This window comes from Muscardinus avellanarius (assembly GCF_963383645.1).
Source record: "Muscardinus avellanarius genome assembly, chromosome: 1".
In the NCBI taxonomy this organism is placed as follows: Eukaryota; Metazoa; Chordata; class Mammalia; order Rodentia; family Gliridae; genus Muscardinus; species Muscardinus avellanarius.
Window position 1 is genome coordinate 205383536 of NC_137786.1, and position 25291 is coordinate 205408826.

Consider the following 25291-nt stretch of genomic DNA (forward strand, 5'->3'; position numbering starts at 1 on the left):
CCAGAGACATTCTACCTCTGAGCCACACCTCCATCCCATTTTTTAGTCTTTATTTTGTTCCTGTTTTTTTTTTTATGTTGTTTTTTTTTTTTTGGGGGGGGGGTTTGGAGATTTTTGTTGAGGTACTGAGGATGGAACCCAGGGACATTCTACCTCTGAGCTACACACCCAACCCTTTTTTTATTCTTTATTTTGAGACAGGGTCTCACTGAGTTGCAAAGGGCCTCACTAAGTAGCTGAGGCTGTCTGTGAACTGCAATCCTCTTGTCTCAGCCTCCCAAATGCTGGGATTACAAGCATGCGCCACCACGCCCAGCTTTTAGTCTTTCTTTATTTTGAAACAGAGTCTTACTAAATTGTGAGGGCCTCACTAAGTAGAGGCTGGCCACAAACCTGCAATCCTACTGTCTCTACCTCTTAAGTACTAGGATTAAAAGCAGGGGCCACCACCCCTGGCTATGCTTAAATCAATTTTAAGGCATGATTTTTTTAATCCATTGGAAAGTTCTATTGTTGCTAGTATTAAGCTTTAGAAAAACTGTCAAATTTACATGAGAAGCTAAATAACATGTCTTTCTGTTTTCTTAGGAACTCCCTGCACCATTGCTTGATGATAATTATAAAAAAGAATTTGATGAAGTATATAATCATCAAACAGCAGAATCTAAGATTAAGATGAAAATCGCTTGGCGTTACCAGTTACTACCCAAGATGGAGGCAAGTTTACATATTATTTCTAAAATTTCCAAGTGAATTTGTTTGCATTTTATAGAATCTCTTGTCATATACTTGCTGTTTTCAAAATGCAATACAGAGTATATTAGTTTATTTAAATACCTCAGTGTTTCATTTATAGAATATCTGAGAAGCCTTTTTTTTTTAACTTGGAAAGGGGTCTCATAGAATTGCTAAGGCTCTCCTTACACTGCTTACTGCTGACACTGGCTTTGAACCTGTGATTCTCCTGTCTCAGTTTCCCAAGTACTGGGATTACAGGCATGCACCACTGCACCTGGCTAAGAAGACACATGTCTTACAAATAAAATTATAAAAAAATTTTAACCAAAAATAGTTCTTTCATTTCTTTCAAAATCTCTACATAAAATCCTTTATTTTAAGCTTGCAAGCCAGAATAACTAAACTAATGAAGCTATTTCTATTATGATTACCTGCAAATGGAACCACAATGTTCTAAAGAGGTTCTTTGGAAGTGATATTTTTATTTCTATACATTTTCAGCTGTTAACACTGTCAAACTCAGCTCTGTGGTAGTCTTACCTATCCAAAATAGACTGAGATAGGAGATGAAGGTGAAATTTCTGAGAAGTCAAAACAAATGTCAATAAGTCTGCCTGCCAGAGCATGAACTCTGCTGATGGTGAATTCTCTGTCCACTTAATAACTTCCTCATTTGATTGTTTCCTTCACTCATTTCTCAGAACACTCTCGTGTCTAACAGATTTTATCATATCGGTAAAAAGGAGAGGACAGTTTGAATCTGAATAGGACATAATTCTCTTGGTCTACCCTTCTCTCCTCTTCCACACTGATGGCCGCGTTCTCTTTCCCAAAGACAGAAGTATGTTTCCCCAGACTCTTTAACTTCAGATGCCTCATTTGGTTTCTTGTGTCTATTGCCCCTTCTAAATTTATGGCAGACTGTCAATCATAATATAAGCTCAGACACAGAATGCTTTTCTGCAAAATGTTCTAGGTGGTCACTACTAGTTAATTAAAGTATGTGTGAAGAAACCTGTTTGCTATTACAAGCCTGCAATATAAAATATACTAGGATCGTATACAAAGATCTCTGTAGCCTAATCCAAGCCTACCTTTTGGGCTCTTCCCTTTCTGTGTATCCACCTGTCCTGTGAACATTACTTCTTGCGCATCGCTTGTATTTTTGCTGGCAGAGCTTTGTAACTTCTTATTCACTAATTCCTTCTTCTCCAAGTGCAAATATTACTGCCTCAAACATTTTTTCATATACAATTATCTACATTCTCATATTTTCAATGATACTTTATATATTTTAAAGTACTTTCTCAGCTGGGCATGTTGGTGCACACCTGTAATCCTAGTATTTTGGAGGCTGAGACAGGAGAATCAAAGGTTCATGACCAGCCTGAGCCATTTAGTGAGTCCCTCCACAACTTAGACTCGAGGTATAGCTAAGGCTAGAGGTATAGCTCAAAGGAAGAATGCTCATGGGTTCAATCCTTAGTACCACACACAAAAAAGTACTTTCAAATTGTTTTATAGTTAATTATTTGTATAACTATTTCTTCCACCAGACTGACAATTCTTTGTGAAGGCAGAGAGCTAGTTTTATTTTCTTTTGTATCTCATCTCAGCACCTGTACTAATGCCCAGATAAAAAAAAATATTTAGTGAATGATTAATATATTGATTCATTGAGTCAGCAAACGTCAATGAAGCATCAACAGTGTACCAGATATAAAACATGCTGTAATAGTCCTCTCAGACTTTGCTGGTGGGAATGCAAATAGGAAGAGCTTCTATGGAGCTTAATTTCATAATATCCTTCAAAATCCTTTTGGAAATTTATATCATGAGTATATTTATTCAGATATCAAATGAAAGATATGTGAGCTATCATGCAGTGTATTTTTAATAGCAAAAGATTGGAAATAATGGCTGTCAGTATGCAATTAATTGAATTATGGTATTCTGAGCTATAGAATACTATGTGGTTGTATTTAGAAAATAAAAGGAAGCAGCCAAGTACAGTGGTGCACGCTTGTAATCCTCAGTACTTGGGAAGCGATAGGAGGAGGATACCATATTTGTTAGTGAGACCCTGTTTCTAAATCAAGAATAAAAATAGAAGGCTGGGAGTATAGCTCAGGGGTAGAATGCCTCTGGTTCAATCCCCAGTACCACAAAAAAGAAAAAGAAGCACTGTGTAATCAGAAATTGTAAGCCGGGCGTGGTGGCGCACGCTTGTAATCCCAGCATTTGGGAGGCAGAGACCAGAAGATCATGGTTCACGGACAGCCTCAGCTACTTAGTGAGGCCCTCTGCAACTCAGTGAGACCCGGTTTCAAAATAAAGAATAAAAAATCGGGCAGGGGGTGTAGCTCGGAGGTCAAATGCCTCTGGGTTCCATCCCCAGACCTGCAAAAAAAAAAAAAAAAAAAGAAAGAAATTGTTGCAACCTGGGTGTGGTGGCACACTCCTATAATCCTAGTACTGAAACCGGAGGATTACATGTTCAAGGACAACTTCAACAAGACTCTCATTTACCTTATGAGATCCTGTTTCAAAATAAAAAATAAAAAGGGCTGAGGGTGTAGCTCAGAGTAGAATGTACCTGAGTTTATTTCAAAGTACCACAAAAGAAAAAAAAAATGTGTTAGAGGCATGGTTGTGATAGAGACCCGAGTAAGAGAGGCCAAAGTAAATGTATTCATTTTGCTTAGGAAAGTATGAGTTAAACACCAGAGATTAAAACAGACAGGAAATGTAGAACTAGTACTTGGAAACCCTAACGGCAAAGAACTGCCTGTCTTCAGTCTGGAAGATTTACTTCATTCAGTACCTTGGCCTAATGAAGGCGCTTTGATGATGACATTATCCTAATTTTTCTAGTGTTGCATTGTGAGTCATAGCAAGCATTAAAAAAATAAGTTAAATTTAGCTTTTGTGTAAAGGCAATATACCAGTCTAGTTTTAGATGACATACATCATGTGTTTCCTCCATTTTCTTCAGTTTTACTGTTGTCTCAATTACGTGTTAGTCTTTTCACTGATCATGGACATACTTCAAGTGAAATTGTTACCAAAAATGCAAGCAGCTGAAACTTTAAGCCTTCTTTATGGCTTATGAACTCGATTTAGAGTTGCAAAGGAACTACTTTGTTTCTTCAAAACTCCATTGTGTCTTTAAAATTATAATTTTGGAGAACATTCCTGCCCCATTTCATATTAAAACTGTAAGTAGAGCTAATTCCATTTTTTCCTTTTAGAGTATGGCATACCTGTGATGCCATGATTATCTATGAGGGTAAAGTTTCTCAGGATTAAATATTGGCATTTAAAAGCAGTGCTTCATTTTCAAAGTTTAAAGCTAGAGTGTCTTGAAAATTGTGTTCTTCTAGCCGAGCATGGTGGTACACACTTGTAATCCCAGTACTTGGGAGGCTGAGAGAGGAGGATTGCAGGTTCGCAGCCAGCCTCAGCTAATTAGTGAGTCCTTCTGCTCCTTAGTGAGACCTAATTTCAAAATAAAGAATAAAAAATGGGGTTGGGAGTGTAGCTCAGAAGCAGAATGTCCATGGGTTCAATCCCCAATACCATAAAAAATATATATTGTATTCTTCTTATAGCACCTTTTCCAGATTATTCTCCCATATTCTCCAGGTATTAGCTAAAATATTACTGTATCGGGAATGAGTTTTTTGTCACTGAATATAAAATAAAACTACATTCTCTCCTCTTTCTCTTTCTCTATCATCCTCATAGCTTTAATTTTTTTCAAGGCATTTATTACCATTAAGTTGGTAGATAATATGTCTATTTTATTACAAATCTATCTCTTCCTACTAGAATGTGAGCTCAGTTGGTGAGACTATTTTGTTTTATTGATATAATAATGATTCAGTATTTCTTAGATGAATGGATTAATGAAGTATATATTATACCAGTTACATGTTAACGTGAGTTAAATTACCTTAATACTACAATAAAAAACACAGTCATCTTCTGTCTTTGCTTTTCTTTGAAATGTCACCAGCATGTGTATTTGCCTGTCAAAGTAATTTTATTTTAGTTTTTGCAGTGTTGGGAATTGAACCCAGGGCTTTGGCCATGAAGCAAACACTCTACCAGTGACCTACATTCCCAACCCCACACTCATTTTATATATGATGATTTACCAAGACTGATTGGCTTTAGTTATCACTCATCCTCATCAACCTTCTGAATATGGGTCTTATTTTGCTATTCCAGTTAAAAGAGATAAAGAAAACCTGCCTTTCCTATCACTTTACTTGAAACAAAATATAAACTGGGCATAGTAGCACACACTTGTAATCCCAGGACTCAGGAGGCTGAGACAGGAGGATTGCAGGTTCAAAGTCAACTTCATCAATTTAGTGAGGCCCAGTTTCAAAAATTCAAAATAAAAGTAGGTTGAGATGTAGCATAGAGGTAAAATGTCCCTGAGTTCAATTCCCAGTAACACACACACACACACACACACACACACACACACACACACACATGTAGTTAACACTTTTCTGATTTAAAATTAAGCAAGTAGTCTCAAACCAGATATGTGGATTAGCAGAGATGTCCTTAAATATGAATTGTCACCAGGTCTTAGGCATATAGTCATGTTGCCACTTAAGGAATGCACAAAATGGTAAGAACATGCACACTTAAATCAGTAACAGTAGCTTAATAAAATAAATTAGTGCTTCATCTAGTTCAAAGAATGTATAGTTTAAAAAGTCAGTCCCCTTTCCTCACTGTGTGGATTGATTCTCTCTCCATGTCTTCTCCTTCTCTGTCTAATCATCATCCCCTCTTCCTTCCTCACTCCACAAATTGCTAGCCTTCAGCATATGCTGAGATTTAATTACTTTAATATGGTCGAACTCTACTACCATGGCTTACAATGCCTCCAGTAAGGCATAGAAGTGTACTAAATCTTTATTATATTAAATTCTCATTTCACTTTGGCTTTGTATCTTAGCGGTTCTACCACAACAGTCCTGTGATAGATGCGTGCATCTGTAGATGGCCAGCAAATATCACTTTTTCTATAAGGCAACATAATTATAAAGCACATTGATGGATTTTCTGATTCATGACAAAATAATAATAACAACATTTACATGGTTCCTTACAATTTGCAAAAAAAATCATCAGTATTACATTAGATTCTCACAACAGCCAAATGAAATAATTATTAGCTCCAGTTTTGGGGACTGAACTAAGGCTCAAAGTGGTTTGGTAACTGTTCTGATTGATTATTACTCTTTATTATGCTATACTGAGAAATAAGAAATGAGAACTGCAGTAATAAAATGCCTTATTGAGATTTTTGTTTGTAGCACAACTCATTTCTGAAGGTTTTCTTTCTAACATACTGAAGGTGTAATATGGTATTTTGTTGTTGTTGTTGCTCTGTTCTGTACCCCCACCCATGCTTATTTTCTTTTAGCATAGTAAATATTTGCTTACTATTCCATTTTATTCTCCTCCACAAATGACAAAAGGTTGTTTGTGAATGTTTTGTAATGGAAAACTAAGCAACATATTATTATCAAACTAAGTAAACTGATTATTGTTGATAGTTTGATATTTGTAAGTGTAAATGCATCTATTTTATGAAATTGATGACAGTTTTTATGGATATAATATTATATTTGCAGCATTTAGCTAATATTTTTAGAGTAAATATTTAAGTTCTTGTTTTACAGTTCTTGGCCTCAAATATTGTTCTGGAAATCATTATATTTTAGCACTTGTCTTGAGTAGAAAGACTTTTTTCTCTTAAGATTTTTTTAATTTTCCTTTATATTGGAAGATTAAATCCTTTAATTAGTAACAAAATTTACATGTCTACCTTGTAGATATTATTTGCTGGTATATCTAATCTTATTTTTTAAAATAATTTAATAATAATGACAATGAGAAGAGCTTACAGTTTTATTTTTACATTTTAATGAATTATTTGTGTTCTATATTTAAACTGTCACAGCATGAAATCAATTTTCTGCCTTGATTCATTCCAAATCTCAGATTTCTATCACATTAATATTGTAATTAGAAACATTAATAGAGACGGCAACTTAAAAAGCATACTTTGCTTCTTGGCAATTTAGCATATTTCTCGAGTGTATAGGACTTCAAGAACCTTCAGTCCACTAATAAATTTATTAACTCAAACTTAAAAGAAGTGAAAAATCTCTCTTTCTTTCTCTCTCCCCATGGCCAGTCTGCTAAAATAGATTATTCATGCTTATTTGATTCAGGTAGGCTTTTGCAAGCTTCCCCACTAGGCCTGGGAATGTGGTACATTGAGGCCTTTTCAGAGGCTTCTGACATAGACCAAGCTTTTATTGCATGGTGTTTTATTATAGCCAAATCCTAGTCTCCACCCAGTTTGTAGGCACTCTGCTTATTCTTTTGAATCAGGAAAGGTTATCACCTACCTTAATCCATGCTGCTGCATGGATTAAGGACACCAGTGTGCCCCAGGATTCTCAAAGAGGATCCTGGAAACTTCTGGTTTCTTCTTTTTTGCTGTCTTTACTAAATTCTATTGGGCCTTAGGAGGATTTGCATCTGAAATGGGCAACCTGGTGTTTTTCTCAATGAAGACATCAGATCAAAGTTCAGTTAGTCAAGGCCTTTCTAAAACATTAAGGGGGCTTGGACTTACACAATGAAAAGATGAGCTCTAGCCGAGATTGCAGTAAAAACATTCTGAACTATAATCCGGATAAAGAATAGATTATAGGCCAAAGAACAGACCTTGCTTAAGACTAGTGCTAAGACCTTGCTTAAGACTAATAACTTTACATTTAAAAACTTTATGCCCTGTTTTAAGAAACATATTTTAATGTCATATAATTTATTTGTCAGTACTCTGATAGTGAACTGATAAATCATGACTTTATAAATATTAGTGCATTTAAAAGCCAACTGTTAGATATCTTTCATTAATAAAAATACATAGTACCTTATGGAGGGATGAACAGTCATATTATTTAGAAAGTATATGTCAAACCCATACTGTAAATCTGAAAGAAATGCCTCTATTAGGTTTTAGAATATCTCATTCCATGTAAATATGTAATTTGATGTCTATATGCATTTAAGAATATGAATCTTTGAAGTCTTGGAAGCAAATATCTAGTGCCAAGCAAGTTTGTTTCTTGTCAAAATTTTATAAGTGCCATTTAATAAAACATAAGAGAAGAACCTACCATTTATAGTTAGTATATTTCTGCAGACAGGGTTTATTGGCTGTTCTGTAATCTGCTGGTTTTGTAGCATTTAGGACAATGGAAATTCTATAAGATTATTTCAGAACTTTTAGTAGAAACTATTGCCAAGTGGAATTTGTTAACAGTTCAACTTTGGATTGAGGTGTGTGCATGTGTGTGTGCAAGTGTGCCTGCGTTTTTCTGATGTATCTAAAGAGAAAAATCAGCCCAGAGTCCATTTAAAGCTATATTTATGTTATTGTACTTTTACTAATCTATGTAAATAAATTCACTGTTGACAGAGATTAGAGTTTCTTACAGGAAAGATAATTTGTTGGAGAAATTATTAATAGAGAGCACAAATTAATTTCCAGTGAACTAATGATTGTGCCAAGTTCTTACTGATCTAATGTAATTTACATATATCCTCCATTTTATCCTGTCTGTGCCTTGTTCCTGCCTGGTGTAGTGTAGTAAGTACATCTAATGCCAGAATCTTCATTTTAAGTTTATAAGAGATATTGAACACCCTTACAGATTATCTCGTCAGCATTTGGTTTTAAAATGATAAAATACCTAGTTTTCTTTTGTACCTCCTCCCAATGAGTTAATTTAACTAATGTTTTCATTCAGTTATTAAATCCTAGAATCTTAAACATTAATTACCAATTATGCAGATTGAGACTTTTTAACTTAGGAAGGTATATAGTATAGAAAAAGGAAAGAAGTGTTTAAATTCTTCTTAAACTTAGAACAGCAGTAAGGAAATATAAGTGATGAAAAATTTAATTCCTAACTATATGTAGTTTAAATAATAAAGGGTTTCATATGCTTCTTTGAAATTTAATAAGTGTATGTAGATCAGTTCTTCCTTATTAGCATTAAAATGCATAAGCATATCATTGTTTTGCTGCATGTACAGCAAAGAAATTATAGTTTAAAAATAACATGGTATATTGAAAAATTAGTATACAAAAATAATTTAGTATATAATTGTAGTTTAAAAATAATTTTAAACTATATAAATATATACTTTTTTTTTTTTTCCAAAGACGGGTAGACCAGTATCATCTTCAAGATTTGGTCACTATTACGATGCATCAAAAAGGATACCGCAAGAACTACTGGAGGGTTCAAAATGGCATGGATTTTTTCTTCCACAAAAAGTATCTTCAACTCTTAAAGTAGAACCCTGGTAAGTTAATAGCCCATGTAATAGCAAATTTTGATTTCAGATAGGATGCATTTTAATGATACTTTTTGAAAGAATGCATATATAAAGGTATATATCCTAATAGCAAATGTTCGTTTTCTATATAGTATGTAACTTTAATTATACATGTTTCATAATAATTCATTATGTGTTGTTTTATTTTCCTTTTCCTTCTCTTTTTTTTCCTGGACTTGTAACTGTTGGGCTGGCTAACTAACTTGAAAAGTCTGGATGCTCCTGGCTTTGGTTTCAATCCCTGCTAGTTTTATTAAAAAAAAAAAAAACAAACATGAAACTGTTGTAAATCAGGATATTTTAACCCGAAGTAGATAACGAATATCAAATATCTAATATCTAAGATCGAAAATTATATAGTAATAATTCTGTTAATTTTTTGGTAAACACTCAGAAAATAAACATGTCTACTCTTGCATTATTTCATTTATTAAGTCTTTCTGTTTCCAATTATAAAATAAATAAAAAGTATTGTTTATATGGATCAAGAGAATTTAGAGTTTAGAATACAATATTATGATATATTCTTTATTACAATAAAGAATTTTAAATATTAATATAACTCAACCTGTTTATACTGCTAATAATTATTTTAAAACTCTGAAAATTATAGGAATTGATATTGAATAATTTATAAAATGCTAAGAATATTTCAGTTTATTGCAGTAAGCCATGGAATTGGTTGTAGCTTCTCTTTTCCTTAGCACTATAAACCATTATTTTTAAAATGAAATGAATCAGTAAATAGATTTAGTAGGCAGAAAGTTGTGAACTAAAATGATTTAAAAATCTACATGTTTTTTTTCTAGAAATAAAACCTTAGAATTTAGTAAGGACTTTTTTACTTACTCTTTCTAAAACTGTTTCAAAAACAGCTCTTTACTTGATTATGGGATTCTCTGCTTTATGGCTGGGTTTGATGTTGTTTAAGTAATACTACCACTAATGAATGACTACTATATATCACTCTACTATGTACTTTACATTTGTTATCTTGTATGATCCTTGATTTAACTCTGGGAAAGTATGTACTCCTGTTTCTCAGAATAAGATATGAAAATTTACAGAAATGATTTATCTGAGGCTCAGCTTTTAACTGTTGGAACCAGGATTAATCTATCAGACCTATCTATTTTTGTTTTATTAATTCAGCAGTTCTGATGTCTTTTGCTTTTACCTTTTTGTGTTATAGAGAAAAGAGAACTGATTAAGCAACAGGGGCAAAAATAAAAAAACAAAAAAAAAAACACCTAAATTGTACATTGTGGCACACACCTGTAATACTAGTGTTTGAGAAGCTAAAACAAAAGGATCACAGGTTCAAGGCCAACATCAGCAATTTAGCGAGAAGCCATTTTTTTTTTAAATAAAAACATAAGAGAGATGGGTGTAGTGATGCACACTTGTAATCCCAGCGCGTGGGAGGCTGAGACAGGAGGATCGCACAGGTTTGAAGCCAGCCTCAGCTACATAGTGAGGCTCAAAGCAACTTAGTAAGACCCTGTTTCCAAATAAAGTATAAAATAGGTCTGGTAGTATGGCCTGGAGGTATAAAAGCCCCCGAGTTCCACCCCCAGTACCACACACACACACACACACACACACACACACACAGACACACACACACACACACACCATAAGTTAGAGCTGGGAATGTAACTCATAGGTAGAATGCCCCGGGTTCAATCCCCAGTACCACCCAAAAAACAAATGTTCTGATATTGAACTTATCCTCATGTATCCTTGAACAAATCCCTTAAATTCAGTGAAAATCAATATCCTTATATGAAAAATTGGGGGTGAGGGAAAAAGAAAAGGCAAATACTGACTACTTTATAAAGCTATATCACATGTTTTTTGTTAATTTTGAATGATCATATTTACAATACTGATTTCCAACTGTTACCACTGGCCCAAACATGCATGTGTGTGTGTATGTTTGGAAAATAGGTCAAAGCAATTTTTCCATAATTTCTTCAATAGTAAATGTTATAACCCAAGTTCAAAGTTAGCTCTTTCTCACTCAGAATTCTGTGTTACCAATAATTCTGAACTTTCTCCATTCATGTAGTACTTAGGGAAATAAATGTAAAATGTGGCCTGTGGATGTGGTTCAGTGGTACAGTGCTTGCCTAGTATGTGTGAGGCCCTGGGTTCGATCTCCAGCACCTCAGGAAAAAAAAAAAAAAAAGTAGTACATGCATTATAACATGATATAATTAAACAAAAATGTTTCTTTTGTAATTTAAAAAATGTATTTCAAGTATAAACTTTTTCTTTGTGATACTGGGGATGGAATCCAGGGGCATTCTACCTCCGAGCTACACCTCCAGCCTGATGTTTTATTCTTTATTTTCAAACAAGATCTCACTGACTTGCAGAGGGCCTCACTTAAGTAGCTGAGGCTGGCTGCAATCCTCATGTCTCAGCTTCCCGATAAACCTTTTTTTTTTTTTTAATACTGGAAAATACAAAGCTTTTATTCATTCATTCAATAACCAAGGGAGGGAAGAAATTAATATTAATAAAATACCTATTCCAGGGATTTGACTAATGGCCTGTTTCACTCTATTCTCCCAGTAGCCCTCTGAGAGAAGTCTTGTTATCTTCACTTTATAGGGAACTTGAAGTGAGAGATACCAGCTTTCCCAGTGTAGCATGCTATGAGTGAGTAAGTTAACAACCTAACCCAAGTTTCTACAACCTCCTCCCCATGCTGCCTCCGTGTACTGAAGCAATAAATGAACAGCTTGCCAAGCTTGGTACAGAAGAATTACACCATGATTAGCTGTAAGGATGGAGTCCAGTAGACTTTAAAATATACATTTTCTGAACCTTTTCTGAAAACTAGCAGTTTTACATAGAATAGGAAAATTTATAGATTTTAATTATGGAGGCAGTATTTCATTTCATAGTAGTTAACTGATAATTCATTTATTTCATATTAAACTTAAATGCTTAATTAAATGTAATTAAACTTTAAACATGTAATTAAATTAATTTTGAAAATGGGTACTTTACCATGTGAGATTTATTTTAATTTATGAAAAGCATGTGCTCATTTCACTAAAATGAACTTTACTGGTTCATTTATAAAACAATAAAGCTAATCCTTATAGTTGTCTATACTTCTCCTATAATTAAGACTAGAGGATACGACTGTCCTACTATATGTGAGGATAGAATATATAATTTCATAATTTCTAAAGGCACTATTGATAACATGGAAAGATTTTTTATAATAAGTGAAACTGAAGGTCATTTGAAATTTGGTATAATTAATTTAAAATTATTGGTAGGTTTACCTCTGGAAAATGTTCAGACATACAGTTTAAAATTTCAAATTAAAACAACATTATCAAGATAGCTTTGATATTCACTGTCATAAATCAGATAATCTGAGATACAAAATAATGAATATTAAAGCTGATTTTGAGAATTATTCTGTATTTTAAGTTTTTCTTTTTATATTATTTTGAATTAAACTTTGCTGATGTCACTAGAATGATACTGGCATTCTTCAGAGTTGGAACAGTTGTCTCAGCTTTTCTCTTGATCAGGAAATCTGCTAACATACTGTTTAACCTACTACTACCAACTTAATGTTTGTGTTCCCCCCAAATTCATAGGATGAAGCCCTAACCCGCATGTGTGGGTATTTGCAGATAGCACCTGTGGGAGGCAGTCAGGCTCAGAAGATGTCATAAGGGTCGGGCTTTGGTCTGGTGAGGTTGAAGTTCTCATAAAACAGCAAGAGATCCTGGTGTCCTCATTCTCACCCAGAGCATGCACTAAGGAAATGCCATGAAGGCATACACAGCAGGAACTGTCTGTAACCCTAGGGAGCCTCTGCTAGTGGCCAACTTGGCTGGCACCTTATGGCCCCCTGTTGTAAGTCTATTAGTGCTACTCTAACAAAATATCTACTTCATATATAAAGAACAGAAATGTATATTCTCACAGTTCTGGAGGCTAGAAAGTTCAAGGTCAAGGAGCTAAGCATGTTGGTGCAACAAGCCTGTAATCCTAGCATTTAGAATGCTGAGACAGGAGAATCACAAGTTTAAGGCCTGCCTTACAAACTTACCAATAGCCTGTTTTAAAATAAAAAGGGCTGGATGTATAGTTCAGAGATAGAATGCCCTGGATTCAATCCCCAGTACCAAAAAAAAAGTCTTAAGATCAGGGTAGTGGTAGGTCTATCCTTTACTTCCAAGATAACACCTGTTGCTGTAACCCTTGAAGGAGAAATACAGTCTCCTTACATGGTAGAAGGTAGAAAATTGACCTGAGTTCTATCCTCAAATTGTGCACAATGACCATTTTATAAGGACTTGAATCCTGTTTGGGAGGGAAGAGTCCTCATGGCCTAATTACTTCTTATAGTTTCTACCCCTTAAATGTCACATTGGCAACACTTGAATTTTGGAGGGGTACATTCAAACCATAGCAGAAATTGAGTAAACTATTATACTTGCTATATTGTTAAATGTTATTTTTAATTATAGCTACTTTAGATCTAGAATATTGAGATTGCATATAGTTATAAGTAGAATTTTTTACATATTTATCAAACATCACTAGTGTGTATGGGGTTTTTTGTTTGTTTGTTTGTTTGTTTGTTTGTTTTTAGGTACTGGTGGTAGAACCCAGGGGCATTCTATCTCCAAGCAACACCCCCAGACCTATTTTTATATATTTTATTTTAAACAGGGTCTCACTGAGTTGCAAAGGGTCTCACTAAGTAGCTGAGGCTGTCTGTGAACCCGGGATCCTCCCATCTCCCATCCATGCCTAGCTACTAGTTATTTTTATATTGGCTAAGTTTTATACTGATTAAATTGAATGAACTTAATTCTGTTAAAATCAGTTATCTTTGGGGGAGGTTATAGGACAAGATCAGATCAGTGGAAAGAGGATAGAAATAATGCTTATGATTTTAGAAGTCATCCCATTTTTTTTCTGCCTAGCTTCCTTACCAACTTAAATAGGATCTCAGTAAACCTTCTGTAATATTTTCTTACATACAATGTAGTCGTGCTCCCTGTTCAATTCTACTTACTTTTGTCACACTTCTGTCAGATCGCATATACTGTAATTATTTGTACTATCTACATGTGTGTCTTCCCCCTCAAGCATTGCACATCCTTCAAAGAAAGGATTTTGCTGTCTTTATTTATTCCTTGGATCTAGGACATAGGTGTTTAGCTGATAGTTGATAAATTGGTGCAACAATGCACAAAATATAGTAGTAACTCAAATAACTACAGTCTTCTTAGCACAAAAATTTTGTCAGACAACCAGTATCCTAAAACATAGCCATATAAGAATACTTTTTTTTTTTTTTTTTTTTTTTTTTTTTTGCAGTACTGGGGATGGAATCCAGGGGCATTCTACCAAGCTATACCACCAGCCCTATATTTTATTCTTTATTTTGAAACAGGGTCTCACTGAGTTGCAAAGAGCCTCACTAAGTAACTGAAGCTGTCTGGAAACTCCGATTCTCCTGTCTCAGGCTCCCAAATGCTGGAATTACAAGCATGTGCCACCACTCCCAGTTTAAGAATACATTTTTTTTAATGTAAATTTCTTAGATTGAGAAGCAAAGAACTGCCGTATGTTTAGAAGCTATAAATAGAAATTTGAGTCTTAAGGAAAAGGATTTATGGAAGACATAAGTCTTTTATGGTTTAGATTTTTACCATTAGCTGGTTGTGGTGGCACATGATTGTAATCCCCACCCCCCACCCCGCTTGGGAGGCTGAGACAGGAGGATTGCCCAGGTTCGAAGCCAGCTGTGCTGGCTTCAGAGACCCTAGTTCCAAATTAAAAAAAAAAAAAAAAAGTACCATTACTCCTAGGTAAGACTAAAAGTTCAGAAGTTATGTAGATAAAAGCTCCTTACCTTTTATTGGCCTATTTAATTTGTCTGTATTCTCTTAGTTCAATTTAGATAATTTGTATATATCTAGAAATTTGTAGATTTCTTTTAGGTTTTTCAATTTATATGAATATAGAATTTTGAAATAATCCTAATGATTTTGTGGATATCTATTTTTCCTCTGATGATAGGTCTTTCTTCATCTCTTATTAATTTGGGTCATTTCTGTCTTTTAGTTGTTAACTAAGTTTTTACCAATCATTTTTGTCTTCTCAAAAAACTTTTTGTTTAATTATTTTATATTAATTTCTTCTTTAATTTTAGTTACTTCCTGTCTTCTGTTAACTTTGGGGCCAATTTGTTCTTGTTTTTCTAGGGCCTTCCGGTTTATAATTAGGTTGTTTATTTAGAATATTTCTAGTTTTATTTTTTGTTGATGTTTTTATTGTTTTGTTCTTATGTAGGCAATCAGGCTATAAAGTTTCCTCTTAAACCCATCTTTACCTGGGCATAGTGGCACACACTTGTAATCTTGTAATCCCAGTACTTGGGCAGTTGAGAAAGGGGAATCATAGGTTTGTGGCCAGCCTTAACAATTTGAAAGACCCTCTACAACTTAGTAAGACCCTATTTAAAAGTAAAAAAAAGTAAGACTGGGAGTTTAACACAGAGATAGAATACCCCTGGGTTCAGTTCTCAGTAAAACACACACACACACACACACACACACACACACACACACACACTTTCAAAGTGTCACACACACACACACACACACACACACACACACTTTCAAAGTGTCCCAGAGATTTTGGTAAGTTGTATCTTCATTTTGTTTGATTGTAGGAATATTTTAATTTCTCCTCTTATTTTTTTCTACGATCCAGTCCTCATTCAAAAGTGTATTCCCAGTCTCCATGTATTTATGTTAATCTTCTGTAACTTTTTGCTCTTGATTTCTACTTTTAGCATTTTATGATTCAAAGAAATTCAAGGTATTATATCTGCCTTTCTGAATTTGCTTACAATTGCTTTGTAGCTTAGAATATGGTTCATTTTGGAGAACTTCTATGAGCAGCTGAAAAAAATGGAATTCAGCTTTTTGGGGTGAAATGTTCTATACATATCTGTTAGGTCCATTTGATTTGTGTTCTTTAGGTTTAAAAAATCTTAACTAATTTTGTATCTAGACCTATCTAATGTTCATAGAGGTATGTTGAAGTTTCCCAGTATTATTGCATTGAAGTCTGAGTCTTAATTTTATACAAAATCACTACTTGGTTATAAAACCAAGTACTATTGGTTTTATATAAATTGGTGCAACATTGATATTTGGGGAATACATCTTTAATTACTCAGTCTTCTCAGACTGTTCCCCTTTTGAGTTAAAAGTGACTCTCTTTGTCTTTTCTGATAAGCTTTGGTTTGAAATCTGCTTTGTCAGATATGAGAGTAGCTATCTCTGATTGCTTTTTGTCCCCATTTGCATGGAATATCTTTCTCCATCCTTTTATTTTTAGCATGTGAATATCTTTGCATAAAAGGTGAGTTTCTTGTAAGCAATATAAAGTTTGATTTTGATTTTTTATCTACTCTAAATTTTTTAACTTGACTTGAGACCATTTATATCCAGTGTTATGATAGAGAAGTGATTATTTCTTTCATTTTTAATTATATCATATCTACTTGATTCAGTTTTAGTCTTTTATTTAGTTGCTCTTCTAATAGAATTTGTCCCTTCTCTGGCTCTATAATTAATGTTTTATTTCTTCTATGTGTGTTGTGTTTTCTATAGTGCCAGCTTAATAGTCGTGAATTCTTTTAATTTTTGCTGATCTTGGAAGACTTTTATATCTCTATCAATTTTGAAAGATAGCTTTGCTGGATATAGCAATCTTGGTTGGAAGTTGTCGCCATCGTTGTTGTTGTTGTTGTTGTTGTTGTTGTTGTTGTTGTTGTTTCTCCCAGGGCTTGGTTTTCCACAGAGATACGAAAAACGTATTGTAGAGAAGATAGCCTTTTCAACAAATAATGTTGGGAAAACTGGATATTCCCTATGTAGAAGAATGACATTACACCTATATATCTCACACTGCACAAAAGTCAACTCAGGATGGATCAAAGACTTAAAAATTAAACCAAAACCTTAGCAAATACTAGAAGAAAACATAGGGCCAACACTCCAGTGTATAGAATGGGCAGAGACTTCCATAACAAGACCCTTAAACCTCAGGAAATAAATATGGGAATAAATAAATGTGATAGCATCAAATAAAAAATCTTCCGCACAGCAAAGGAAACAATCAGAATATATTGGCCTGCTTAAGAATTTAGATGGTTTATGTGTGGCAACATGTGGGAAGATAAAACGTGTATGTGAGTACAAATGTTGATGAGTAATTTCTTAGTCCCTTTTGACTGCTACCATAAAATACCATAAACTGGGTAGCTTCCTTCATACAGGGATATCTTCCTGTTATCAACTCACATGGATAAGGAGCAAACAGGCTTCCTTCACCCTCTTTTATAGGGGTGCTAACCCCACTCATGAAGGCTCAGCCTCATGACCTAATCACCTTCTAAAGAGCCCACCTCTTAATAGTATTGCAAATTAGGATCAATGTGTGGATTGGTGGGGAAGGGAACATGACAGTCAGTTTATAACAGGTAGGTAAACATAGTACTGAGTGTATTTTGGGGGTATTTCTTTTTCTTATTGAAAGCTCATGAGCTAAGAATAAAGATAGAGGAAGAGATACTGGGAGTTTGAATAAAATTGAGAAATTGTAACACTTTTTTCTAGGAGAATGAGAGTGTATAGAGCTTTAAGAGTCAGTTGAGATTTGTGAGTATGAATTAAAGTCAGACCAATCTATTGAATGAGCCATTCTCTGGCTGTAGGTACACTGAGGCAAATGTGAAGTCAATGGAAAGTTGGATAAACAAAAAATAGTAGTTTCCCTAAGTACAAAAGAGCTAGAAAAGCACAAGAAAGTAAAAGGTGACTGTGGACCAAGATCATTGATCTGTTGAAAGGATATATCCAGTGGGGAGAAACAAAAGACTCAGAATAGCAAAGCAATTCTCAGCAATAAAATCCATACAAGAGGCATCAAAATTCCTCACTTCAAATCATACTATAGAACTATATATAATAATAAAACAGTATGGTACTGGCACAAAAACAGACATAGACCAGAATAAAAAAATAATAGAAGATACAGAAACAAACTCACACTTATAGCCTATTGATTTTTGACAAAGGTACCAAGTTGGAGAGAAGACAGCTTTTTCCACAAATGGTGTTGGGAAAACTGGTTACTATTTGTAGAAAAATAGATTTAAATCCCTAACTCTCACCCTGCAAGAGTCAACTCAAGATTAACCCAAGACCTCAAAATTTGATTGATCAGAGACTTTGAAGTTACAAGAGGAAGGCATGAGTCCAACACTTCTACAGAGTGTTACAGGTAGAAACTTAATCATTAAGACCACCAAAGCTTAGGAAATTAAAACAAGAATTAATAAATGATATAGCATTAAAGAAAAAACTTTCTGTTCATCAAAGGAAACCATCAAACCACCAAGAATCCAAAGAGAAATTCTACAGAATTGGAAAAAATCTTTACCAACTATTCCTCTAATGGAGGGACTAATACCTAGAATATACAAGGTATTTAAAAGACTTAACACACACACACACACACACACACACACACACACACACACACACACACACACAAGAGAACTCAGTATAACCAAAGGAGCAAGTAATTTAACTTTTAGAGACATTGAGTTTTTAGTGACCCTTATATCACTTAACTGTTTCACAACCTTGGACAGACCACCTAGCTTCCAGTAGACATTAATTTTTTCAACCATAAAATGGAGATGGTGATCACACTTACCTCACAGGGTTATTGCATTAATAAAATGTTAACCTGTGATGCTAAGAGACATTACCAATGGATCTAACCAAAATCAGTCTCTTATATAGAATATATTTACTTAGTAAAAATAGAATATATTTATTTTAGCAAAATATATTATTACAAATATTAATACAAAGATTAGTATAAGAAGATATATAATTAACAGTACATGGCATTTTAATATCGAAATCAATCACTGATTTGCTTTAAATCCTTTATATCTAAAATTAACACTTATAATTAATATACCTAAATATATTGATAATCCCCCATTTTTTCATCAAAGGCTTTATTTTCCTAAAACTCTAATTAGTTGGATAAATCTATTACACGTTCTAAGCATTGTTGGTGATTGGATTGTCTTATGTCATTGTTAAAGCAATTAAGAAGTATTGTCTTTATGTTTTGTGTTCTCATGCGAAAAACTACCTCCCTATTCTACATGGCAAACAAAACAATCCACAGGCTAAAGAGATGTTCTTAAGAATGGAAGAAAATATATGTCTGATAAGATGTTAATATCCGAAACATGTAAGGAATTCAACTCAATAGCAAGAAAACAACCCAATTTAAAAATGGACAAATCACCAAAATAGACATTTGTCAAAAGAAAACATACAACTGGAGAACAGGTCTATAAAAAATTGTTCAACATCAGTATGATCATAGAAATGCAAATTAAAACCACAGTGAGATAACACATTTCACCTTTTAGTAGGCCTGTTATGAAAAAGACAACAGATAAGCCTGGTATGGTGGCCATGCTTGTAATCCCAGCACTTAGGAGGCTGAGATTGGAGGATCACAGTTCTTGAAAGTAGAATGCCCATGGGTTCCATCCCTAGTACCGCAAAGAAAAAAAAAAAAAAAAAAAGATAACAGATAAGTTTTGGCGAGAATATAGAGAAAAGGAAACCCTTTTACACTGTTGGTGGGGAATATAGCTTAGTAAAATACTGTGAAGGTTCCTGGAAGAATTAAAAATAGAACTACTGTAACCAACAATCTCACTTCAGAGTACGCATTTAAGAAAATGAAAGCAGTATGTTGAAAGGACACACGTACTCCTGTGTTCATTACAGCATAATTTTAGTACCCGAGATTGGAATCTAGCTAAATGTTCATCAACAGATGAGTGAAGAAAATGCGTGTACATGCACACACACACACACACACACACACACACAGTGAAATACTGTTTGATCTTTAAAAAGAAGGGAATCCTGTCATTTGTGACAACATGAATGAAACTGGAGGATGTTGTAATATGTGCAATAAGTTAAGCACAGAAAGACAAATATCTCAAGATCCATTATTATTATTATTATTATTATTATTATTACTTAAAATAATAATAATCTTGGGTAGATGTGTTATCTATGGATTAGGAGGTTCTGGGTAGCATTCATCAAATGTTTCATTGCAATTCTTCTTATAATCTAGGTGGGACTTAGTTTTTATTATTTTTACCCCTGTGCATAGCTAATTGTCCCAGAAAGGAACTGAAGGTACTTCATTCAAACAGTAGACCTATGTCCTGAAAATTGTGCTAATCAAGACAAATGTATCTTAAGATATGAAATAGTCACAAAATTGACCTTACAGAATATTACTTTAGACACATTTTCTCACTCATGTAGATGAAAATAAAATATGTCCATGTAATCTACTTTATTTTCACAGAAAATAGAGAAGTAGCTATATGAGAAACAACTATACTACCAAATCCTTTGTTATCTGGAACCATATTTGTTTTGCACAGAAGAGCATTAATTCTCGTTTTCTGTCTTGTTTTGTAAGATAATTTGAGGTTAGCTGTGGCAGTTCAATAACATATTTACAGAGTTACACATATTTTTTTTGCTGAACCTCCTACCACTGATTTTGTACTAAACAAACAGATTTATTTCCTAATTTTTCATCTTCTTTACTATTGTATGCATACTTTAAATTATAGTTCCTAGTTTTTTCTACCTGTGTGATTGGTTTACTTGGGATCACAGTAAAGCAAATGCTTGTGTATCTCTAAGGTCATGTATAGCTTTTACAGCACCAAGCACATCAGTGTCTATGAATAGCTCAACTCTACAACCTCATTATCATGACATTTAATCTTCAGCCATTACACACAGGTTTTCATTATGCAGAATCTTAACTTCAGGTAGTGTAAAGCGGATGTTCTCTATTCTTACTAAATTTTCTTTGAGCTATTTCATAGCATTTGTGAAATATTTTTAACTAGTAATATTAATCTTAATGTTCATGTAGAATATAATTTAGGTGATCCTCTTAACTACAAACACTTGTCTTCTTCTAACAGATGAAGTGGATAAACAGTAAATTCTGTAAAAATTATACTCACTTGTCTTGATGTGTCCTAAAAGATAAAGTTTTTAAGTTACCATTATTTTTATCAACTTGTTCTAAGAAAATTAAAACTTTGGTAAATGTGGGCTCAGGTGATCAGGACTTTGATTCAGGTGTACTTGACATAGCAGTTCATTATCTGTGTGCTAATTATGTATGATTACTCCTGAAAACTCTAGTGGTTTCATCTTTTAGGTTGCTTCATTAAATCATTAATTTTCTTGGAGGTAACTAAGCCTGACATAATTAAGTCCTCTCAGTCTGCACACATCTCTATAGTTCCATGGTGTCAAGAACACTGAACAAGTTAGAGGGTGCTGTAACGCATTCCCTTTATGTTTTAGGATTATGTAATACTAATGTGACACATATTTAAGTAATCTAATAAATGTATGTCATTGAATTGTTAATATTTTTAGTGTAGATGTTTTAAACTTGCTATGTAATAAGGCCATTTATGTATTTGAACCATTTCCTACCAACAGTTCTTTGAACCATGGCTACACAAAGCTGCTTCATTTTATCCAGAACATCATTTATGAGGAAGGATTTGATGGATCCAATCCCCAGGTATCCAGTACTTTCAATGCCTTTTATATTCTTGTATGTTGTTTCCCAGTTCCCTAGGGGGGGACCCAGAAGGTCTTAGAAGAATTCACAGTGAACAAGCTGTTTTCAAGCACAGACAATGTAAATAAGCAGAGATAAGCAGCCTTAGTTTCACCATTAATGTGTATTTACAGTTTTCTCTAAATTCTCAATGGATATGCATAAGATATACATATGTATTGTCAACATTAATTATTTTTAAATATATCTTTTTAGCTCTGGAATTAATAAGTAGCTAAATTTTGAAAATTACTTTAAAATCTACAAGATTAATTCTTTCCAACCTAAATTGTTCATGTTTCTGTTATTCAGGCCTTAACTTCAAATTTCTTCATATGTATGGATTCTCTTAAGATTTTAGTTCTTATTACATTATATTTGAGTTTTATTGAATAAAAGATACATTATCTATATTAAAAATGTTATAGCTTAACTATTCTCTGTAGCTCTAAAAACATCCACCAAATTCCTACTAATCAAGGTGTTCTGGTTAGTTTAACTTACACAAAATGAGAAAAATTTTATTTCTAGATATTATGCTGTTCAAAATTTCTCTTCAGTGATTTTAATTGCATTTGCAACTAAAAGATCTGTATTGCATTTATATTATTTTTGCAGAAGTATGTCCAAAGTAACATTATTTTTATTGAAGAAGACAGAGAAGCAAAAAATCTGATTTTTGGCATTTCAGCTATATTGGATATTAATTAATTTTAAAATATTCTTGTACACCTATAGCTTTACTTAACAATTTCTCTGTGGCAAAATAATTTTTAAATGTTTCAATTAACCAGTTTAATATTAGGTTGAGACTACTTAGCATGTGTTTGATAAATCAGAGACATCTATAGATGTCTTTTCATGTATATCATAGTTTGGTGGATGGCCTTTAATTAATACAGTTTTATTTTGCTCATTGCTATTTTATATTTGGTACTAGCTACGATTTATGAGTACTATGTCTTCTTTTTGGTGCCAGCACTCATCTAGAGAAGTAAATTGGTCCCTGACAGACACCTCTCCCCATTCACTGTGGTAACTATGGAAACAGGCATGTCATAACAGTTCCTATGGTACAGTGTGCAGAACTGCTGCTCTAACAGGATGATGACACATCGGAGAGCAAGAAATTATATAAAAGAATGTAAAAAGTAAAGACAAGAAATAGCAAAAGGGGACACCCACACATACACACACACACACACACACACACACACACACCCGAATATGTCCTGAGAATTTGTAATAAGTAAGCCAATTTTGAAATAGAGTGAAATTTTTGTTTTCTGAATTGTGTATTAGGGTACAAAAAAGATTATTTTCAAGAAACAATATTTTTATGAAAATTGATACACAATAAACCAGAGATTCATTCTGTAACTATTAACTTTCTTAAGTATTGAACAAGGTAGGCTTTTTTTTTTTTTTTTTTTTTTTGGTCCTACTGGGGGTGGAACCCAAAGGCTTTCTACCTCCAGGATATACTCCCAGACCTATTTTATATTTTATTTGGAAACAGGGGCTCACTAAGTTACTGAGAGCCTCACTAAATAGCTGAGGCGTCTTTGAACCTGTGTGATCCTCTTGTCTCAGCCTCCCAAGCACGGGGATTACAGGCGTACGCCACCACGCCCAGCTCAAGATAGACATTTTTATGGTGAATAGCAAGAATGCTTAAAAGCAGCATTAGGTTACTATAAAAATACACTTCTAATTTTATTAGAATTAAGACATATATAGTTAATAAATTTATTAATAAATGGTAGATTATACTGTGATAAATATGTAGCTAATATATCAGTCTCAGAAACTTTAGATGAATTTGCCTGATGTGGTGGCACATACCTGTAATCCCAATACTTGGGAGCTGAGACAGGAGGATCACAGGTTTGAGGACAGCCTCAGCAAGTACTGAGGACCTCCATGAACTTAGCAAGACACTATTTCAAAGTAAAAATAAAAAATGGGGCTGGAAGTATAGCTTGAAGGAAGAATACCCCTGAGTTCAATCCCCAGTACCACATACAAATAAAAAAAAAAAACTTGAGAGGAATTTAAGAAGACATAAAAATGCATCTATCAGGTACTACTTCGAATTATATTATTCTAAGTCAAAATAATGTCTTGACACTGAAATAAATCATAGCTTTTTAAAAAAGAAATTGTATATTATTTTCTCTATCACTACATTTCAAATAAACTGAACTGGTATGAGACAACAAATAGAAATACATTCTAAGGGAAAAAAATTTTTTCTTTTTCTTCTTGGTACTGAAGATTTGGTACTGAAGGTCCCAGGGGCCTTCTACCTCCATGCTATACTCCCAGCCCTGTTTTAGTTTTAGTTTTTAGTTTGTTTTAGTTTTAGTTTTTGTTGCTGAGATTCTCACTATGCTGCGGAGGCAGTTCTTGAACCTGCAATCCTTCTGTCTTAGCCTCCCAATTACTGAGATTACAGAAGTGTGTCACCATGACTGACTGGAAAAGAATTATTATAATCGACTTCATCATTAACTTTAGTATTCAATGAAGTAGTGTTGCTCATTGGTAAAGGTATTGGGGGTAGAAACATTTACAAATTGCTGTCATAATTTTATGTAATTTGTGATTTTCAAATATCTAAGAAGTGTAGTACAATAAAATAGCTGTCAGTTATAAAAGTTTCTTTGTTTTAAATGTAATCATGCGCCGGGCATGGTGGCGCACGCTTGTAATCCCTGCACTTGGGAGGTGGAGACAGGAGGATCGCGCAGGTTCGAAGCCAGCCTTGCGGGTTTAAGAGACCCTGTTTCCAAATAAAAAATAGAAAATAGATCTGGGAGTGCAGCCAGGGTTCCATTCCCAGTACCACAAAAAAAAAAAAAAAAAAAAAAAAATCATGCCACACAGTATGATCGTTATCAAATTACACAGAAATTATGTTCTGATGTGTTGTGTACCTACTGACTTAAATATCACACGCATTCTTTGCCTTAATATTTTTATTCTTTCTGTTTACATATGTCAGTGTATCTGTCAAAGCCACTAAACTTCTATAGTTCTAATCCATGGCCAACAGCATTTTTGTTGGAAAAGTTTAGCAGACTTTTTGATACAACAGTAACAGACGGACAGTGATTACAATGTCGCTGATCTTTAGCTTCTAAAATGTTGACAAGGAAAACAATATTATGATGCTGCTTTCTTCTTACCTTTGCATTTCATTATAACATTTAGACTTTTGTGTTTTGTAAGCTTCACACTCTCTTCTAGCTTGCTCTTTCTTTGGGTCGCCTAACTTGTTATCACAAGATTAAGTTTGAAGATGATAAAG

General features: G+C 33.8%; 1 protein-coding gene across 2 annotated transcripts in view; it reads left to right on the forward strand.

The window, feature by feature from the left end:
• The window catches only part of ELP4 (elongator acetyltransferase complex subunit 4), a gene marked incomplete at both ends in the record, with an annotated part of 241013 nt that overhangs the window by 53176 nt on the left and 162546 nt on the right, over positions 1 to 25291 (forward strand). For both annotated transcript variants that reach the window (XM_080714478.1, XM_080714479.1), the window contains 3 exons: positions 589 to 749; positions 9022 to 9156; positions 21855 to 21939. In XM_080714478.1, the coding sequence (XP_080570604.1) occupies positions 589 to 749; positions 9022 to 9156; positions 21855 to 21939 (381 nt within the window). The remainder of the gene's footprint in view (positions 1 to 588; positions 750 to 9021; positions 9157 to 21854; positions 21940 to 25291) is intronic.